Source organism: Mytilus californianus, unplaced genomic scaffold (assembly GCF_021869535.1).
Source record: "Mytilus californianus isolate M0D057914Y unplaced genomic scaffold, xbMytCali1.0.p SCAF_11, whole genome shotgun sequence".
Classification (NCBI taxonomy): Eukaryota; Metazoa; Mollusca; class Bivalvia; order Mytilida; family Mytilidae; genus Mytilus; species Mytilus californianus.
In genome coordinates, this window is record NW_026262593.1 from 9,811,772 (window position 1) to 9,819,024 (window position 7,253).

At 30.7% G+C, this 7,253-nt stretch overlaps 1 protein-coding gene across 1 annotated transcript; it reads right to left on the reverse strand.

Moving 5' to 3' along the window:
- Positions 1-92: 92 nt before the first annotated feature.
- LOC127720782 (period circadian protein-like) lies at positions 93-5,029 on the reverse strand. The gene is made up of 5 exons (XM_052227535.1): positions 4,966-5,029; positions 4,549-4,702; positions 3,778-3,892; positions 2,704-2,785; positions 93-160 (listed from the first exon to the last, which is right to left on the reverse strand). Exons 1-5 carry the CDS (start codon positions 5,027-5,029, stop codon positions 93-95), a joined length of 483 nt encoding a protein of 160 aa, XP_052083495.1.
- Between the last annotated feature and the right edge of the window lie 2,224 nt (positions 5,030-7,253).

A 7,253-nucleotide genomic window follows, 5' to 3' on the forward strand; every position in this document is an offset into this window, starting at 1 on the left:
TTAAAAGGTACCACTGGCTATTGTTAAATCTTGCAGTTGTAATATATGAAAGAATGTACGTTTATTATGAAAATGGCATGACAGGTTATTTTTTACAAAATTACCTGAAATTTCTTTTTAGCTTCTTGTGTTTTGATTGAAGTCTCCTTCTTGCCACAATCTTAAATTAATCATTTTAGAAAATTAAAATAGCCTGACATTTTGAATCTTCAAGTACCAGAAATAAATGCTGGTCAACACAATTCACTCCTCCCTTTGTTATGTGAATGATGCTTTGTGTTTTCTCATTTCAATATAAGAATAAAAGAAATTTGAAGTATATAGATATAAGAAGATGTGTTATGAGTGCCAATGACACACCTCTCCATCCAAGTCACAATGTATAAAAGTAACCCATTATAGGTCAAAGAACGGTCTTCAACACGGAGCCTTGGCTCACACCGACAGCAAGCTATAAAGGGCCCCAAAAATTACTAGTGTAAAACCATTCAAACGGGAAAAACAACGGTCTAATCTATATAAAAAACGAGAAACGAGAAACACTTATGAACCACATCAACAAACGACAACTACTGAACATCAGATTCCTGACTAAGGACAGATGCAAACAATTGCAGCTGGTTTAAATGTTTTAATGGTACCTCACCTTCACCCTTATCTGAACCAATAGTGTAACATCACAACATAGAAAGACACACTATAAAATATCAATTGAAATGGATTTACTCAATCAAAAGACATATTAACACAAATCATAAACTGAACGAAAAAATTTGATCTATAATACAATGTAAATACAAAATCAATAAAATAAGGGATGAATAATTAAAGTAACAGTATTATACCGCTGTGAAATGTTAAACAATTTCACAAAAACAACAATAACCTTAAACAAAAATCCGCCATTTACAATAATATTATACACAGGTAAATGAAAATAACTTTGTAGTTAGGGATACTGTTTAAAAGAAGATAGGAAATATCTTTAAAAAATAAATAATTTTGATGGTTATAGTTCGAAGAAGTGAAAATCTATAGTAATACCATACACTTATCAAAACTGGTATAAAGACCAGATATAACCCTGAATAAGTAAACATTAAATAACAAAAAAGCATTACAAATAGTATCAACAGGTCAAATTAACAAGAAAGTACGATTTAACAGCTAGTTAAAAGCCAAAAAAAAATTAATAATAAAAAATCATGCATCAGAGACTAAAATCAACTAAAACACATCCAAGGGATTTAGTATTTTAACGTCATATACAGTCAAAGAAGACATGATTAGTGCAATGCCAAAAATAAATGTATCGACAGGATAAGTCATTTAGAAAACAACCTCATGACACAAATAAACTTAAGCAGCTAACCTCCAAAAATCATTCAGATTACAAAATGAAATAGGAAATGCACAATGACATAATGAAAGCGAGATTCTGTTGATGAAAATCAAATAATAATCCTGCAAGTAATTTAGCAGGAGTTACTCATACAAAATACTCCCTCTTAGTAACTATGGCAAGTATCAATACTGCTGTTACAATTACGAACAAAACGTAATAAAACAGGGCTCTCTAAGTAATCTTTTCTGTGCTACTGCTGCTGCTTAGGAATATTGTATAGCAGAGAAAATTTAAATAAAACGACTTTCAATTTAAAATAAATAAATTATGAAGAATATTTTCCTTACATAACAAACAGCTTTTTTACAAAAATTAAAACTTGAGAAATTAGAACTTTTCTTCTGAAAACTAACAAACTGAAAGTGCATGATAACCTTCTTTAGGAATATGTCATGACTAAATGGGGAAAACAAATTTTCATTGCATGACAATGGTTTAAAAATAGTTATTTTACTTAAATTCATTAAAACACATCAATCTGAGATAGGAGGTTGAAGTTGGAAGTTTTCCCCATATGTTTCGCTACCATGTATTGATTTATATTAAATGTTCGTTTGTTAATGACCTTACAGGACTTTACAGACTGGAAAGATTCCCCTTATGTACCTTTGTCATGTATTGGTTTTTGTTACGTGTTTGAATGTAAATAGCATTATCAGAACTTTGATTAACATATTAACATATTAAAAAGGTTCCCCATATGAACCCTTGTCATGTATTGTTTTTCTTAAGTGTTTGAATGTAAATAGCCTTACAAGGACTTTGATTAACATATTAAAAAGGTTCCCCATATGAACCCTTGTCACATATTGTTTTTTGTTTAAAAGTGTTTGTTTGCAATTGTTCATATATGGACTTTGATTAACAGATTGGAAAGGTTCCCCATATGTACCCTCATCATGTATTATTTTTTTAAGTGTTTTCTTTTGTAATTGCTCTTACCAGGAGTTGGACTAACAAATTGGAAAGGTTCCCCATATGTACCCTTATCATGTATTGTTTTTGTTATGTGTTTTTTTGCAATGGCTCATATATGGATTGACTAATAGACTGTAAAGGTTCCTCATATGGACCCACCGTCATCATGTGGTTTTTTTTCTGTTGTTATTGCTCTTACTAGGACTTGGACTAACAGATTGGAAAGGTTCCTATACATACCCTCGTCATATATTGTGTTTGTTAAGTGTTAGTTTGTAATTACTCTTACTAGGAGTTGAACTAACAGATTGGAAAGGTTCCCATATGTACCCTCCGCGTATATTGTATTTTGTTAAGTGTTTGTTTGTAATTGTTCTTACCAAGAGCTGGACTAACAGAAACTTCTTCAGTCGGTTCTTCTACAATGTTTAGGACCATAGATCTAGCTTCATCTACTACTGGCTGAAAATACAAATTATTTCTATATACAATGACCAGCAGCGTGTTTGTGACTTCTGTAAAATCGGTATTTTCTCATAGGGTTTGTTTTTAGATATTATAGTAAAAAATATCCTATTGTGTATAATTTGGATTTTTTTTACGAACGCTCAAAATCAAAGAAATAAAAATGTGAAAATAAAACTCACGAAACAGGTTTGGCCTTAAAATTGCAATTGATTTTACTTCAAATCCATGACATATAATCGACAAAAAGTATTTCAATCAATGATTGTTGTTCTAAATACTATAGCTGTTAATTAGCCTACGGGTTATGCGGCCCAGTAGTGACCTTGAAAAACAATCAACACAGATGCATGGAGCACATGAGAAATAAGTGAGAGGAAAGAGCAACCTTTTTTATTTTTTTTTTTATATTTTCTTGCGTTCCTTTTTATTTATTAATCTTTGGTATATCAGCTGTTAATTCATTAGTTGTGTTTGAAAGATTTCTTTCTGAATTGGTTAATACTATATTACTACCACAATGTTCTTTTTTCGTCACAGTACATCACTTTGCACTTGCAATGTGTTTGCTGGGTCATTGCATATGGAAAAAATTACTCACCTGTAGTAACAATTTTATGACTAATCAGTAATTTTTGTGATATTGTTCTTGATAAAAATTACTCACCTGTAGTAACAAGTTTCTGGTTAATCAGGGATTTTGTGATATTATTCGTGGTAAGAATTATTCACTTTTAGTAACAATTTTCTGATTAATCAGAGATTTTTGTGATATTGTTTTTTTAAGAGTGACTTACCTGTAATAACTATATTCTGATTAATCAGAGATTTTTGTGATATTGTTTTTTAAGAGTGACTTACCTGTAATAACAATTTTCTGATTAATCAGAGATTTTTGTGATATTGTTGTTTAAGAGTGACTCACCTTTAATAACAATTTTCTGATTGATCATAGATTTTAGTGATATTGTTTTTTAAGAGTGACTCACCTGTAATAGCAATGTTCTGATCAATCGGAGATTTTTGTGATACCGCTCTGGTTCCTCAGCAATACAATCCTGACGTGGTGGTGGTGGTGAAAAAACATCTATGTTTTGTGGTCCCCTGTTATAAAGCATTGATAATTTCATCTTTATGGCTAGTATGGCCACATGTGTAAAGAAATAGATGAAGTAAAATATCAGTAATAAACAATGAGAATGTTTTTAAGAGGAAAAACAAATGGGCGTTGATGTTTTTTATCTACTTGTTATAACACGTGCAAAAGTTGTTAATTTGATCTTTCTTTCTATTGGTTCCCTTCCATATTATCACTTATAGTTTTGACCTTTCCATACAGTTTCCTGTGAATGTAAGTATAATCAAAGCCTACGATCCTTGGTGTAAGTGTCTCCATGGCAATCATACCATAACTCCTAAATAGTTTGCACAATTGCATAAAAAAAGTGTTAGTAAACATCACAATAATTCATTAAAATTTTATCGACAAGCTTACTGCCTACATATGGCTGACCGTGTTTACTTTGACCCAAAGTTACATCTATGAACCTCGTAAAAATTGCTAATTTGTAAAAGTAAAAAATTAAGTGGTTTGGTCGATCAGATTGGCACGAAAGAGGAGTTTCCCATTAAACCCCAGCCTCCACAATTAATATGAAAGGAGATCTCTTATAGATTACTACACGTTAAGTAAAATTTCAAAGTTAATATACTTGGTTCCATGAAAGGGACCACCAACTACAATATATTTTCAAACCTACTTAATGACAGTATGCTGGCCGATGATAAATTCCAATCTTTTGGACCATGGATTAATAAAACTGGACCATTCTGTCTTTACATAACTCCAGTCCCCATTGTGGGTCCGAAATCTAATCTTTGGACTACTGATGGTTGTGCCCTTTGAGCTTATTACTACAGTAGAAAAAAACAAACAATGTACTCTTAAACTGACATTACTTCAAAAATCTTTAATACTTCTTTTATTTGGATCCACAAACATTTTTTTGCACTCAATACATTTAGTAATAAAAATTTTTGACCAGAGGACATTATGACACATTTATTAATACGAATCTGTGTCCAGATGAAATCATGCCACACTCAACACTATATTTCGATATTCAGTGAACAAGGATCAAATCAGCAGCCAAAAGATGGATCAAATTCACACTCACCTTGTCTATAAATATTATAAAGCTGTTCAAATTCCTCTGGATGATAGAAATCAAATATGGACATTCCAACCATATCTTGTGGTAAATATCCCAATAATGGTATGGCACTGAAAGTTACTAAGCAAATTCAAATGGACCTTTTCCCGATGTAAGCATTGAATGTGAATAGATCGAGAACAACACAAATAAATGTACAAAACTCAAGACGACCTTTTCTTTAAATTGTATGCACTAATAGTAAAAATGTTTTAACGGATAACCTACTTTATCAAAATATACATCTTTAATTTTTGAACCTGCACAGACAGATTTTGAATTGCTATATTCACGACAAGACAGCAATTCTATATTGAATGTCCACATGAAAAGAGCAGACCAGCGCACTCGAAAACTTAAATTTGACAAATAGGTGTTAAAAGTACAAATTCAAATGTCAATTGTAAGTAAAGGTAAAGTGTGTAATACTGTAGTGTGTATTTTGATGTATTTTATCAAACGTAAAACATTGGTGATGGAACATTGTAAACACAGGGCCCCTTGTGCATACTTTCCTGGGTTGTACAAGGTAAATTGTATTCAGGTGTTTTGCAATAAATGTATTTCAAGTAAAACAAAATGTGACAAATAGGTATATTTTCTGAAATTTGTAACATGGTAAGGACTTTGTGGAACACTCCGAAATTTGGTAAGCTAAAAGATCGTTAGATTTTGTATGTACATGATTTTTCCATTTTTTTTTATCATGAATATGCAGCAAAGATTAACATTATTTAGATGTCAAGTTCACAAGCTTCTAATGCAATTATCTCGATAAATACTGAAAATAAAGGATCATGTATTTGTATATATATTTCTAACAACACAGTTTAACGAATAATTTCTTTATAATATACGATTATTGTTTAGAAATAAATAATTTTAATCAGTATCGTCACCGGCATTGTTTTATCATTGATTTTCTTGATTTTTTCATAAAAAGAGTGAATTTTCTATTGTTCTCTGTCACTAGATTTCCCACCGTATGGAAGAAACAGATATCATACATTATGATACAAATAGTGACCTTAACTTGTTAAAAGACTGGTTTATATTTATAAGGGTTCATTTGAATTTTTTTACTTAACTCTGTATTGCTAGGTGTGTGAACATAATTATACATACTTTGGGTGTATATATGTGTAAGAACAGAAGAGACTATGTCTTGTACCAAAAGTTTTCTTCTCTGTAGACATTTCTGACCAATCTGTAAAATTGTATAAAAATAAAAAACTAAAAAATGTATTTATGTCACAGTACAATACTACCCATATGTAACCAAGGTAATGGCTGTTCATGAATTGACCTTACAGGATAATCTAGAATTTATTAGGATATACCTTTGCTATTATCCTTCACTTAAAATGTGTATGCCCAATATCCATTAAAAGTTAATCCCTTTGTTTAATTATTCTTTGAAATTTCAATCCTGAAAATTAGATTTAATGGCACCACACTGCTTGCACTATCACATTTATAAGTTCAGTGAACTGAGGAATCTGAGTCAAACCCTATTTAGGTATATATTTATTTGTAATTAACATCGTAATGAAGACATGTATGAGACCATAACTTCTTGATTAACTACCTTAATTAAAAATTTTAACCTACCGTATAGCAAAACTTAAACCGAATACAGTACAGACACAAGTATGAAGGGATAGATGGATTAACTTAAATAAGGATGCATATACAAGAACATATAATACCCCTGTTTTGGAGTTGAAAATTATTGTCTTAAAACATGTTGAAAAATACAAGAAAACACAACCACATAAAACAAGTTCAAGGGTCATAGTTTACGAAAGTATGTATTAGTAAAATAAGATGATATGGAAATTAAAAAGTATAAATATAAATAAGAAGATGTGGTAGGAGTGTAAAACTCATTATTTCAAAATTTTACTTAACATTCTCTCATTTCTCGCTAAAGGTAACCAATATTCAATCTTACTTTTATTATATGCAGAGTTCAAAGGTTGACACTCCAATAATAAGAAGTGCTTGGATTTGAATTTGTCTGAATTAAATTTCTTCATAGAAACTGATGCTTGAAATGATGTATACTGATCTTTCTTTTCAAGGTTGAAACCACTGTTCAGTGATTTGAAGTGCCTGAAATAAAATCAAAATAGCTTTTAGTTGTGCATTAAATAATAAAAAGAAAACTGGATTCCCTTCAAATTTGAGTAAAAATCAATTTCTGAGCTTTGCACATGTTATAGTGACCTCAGTTAATAAAAGTTTAACTG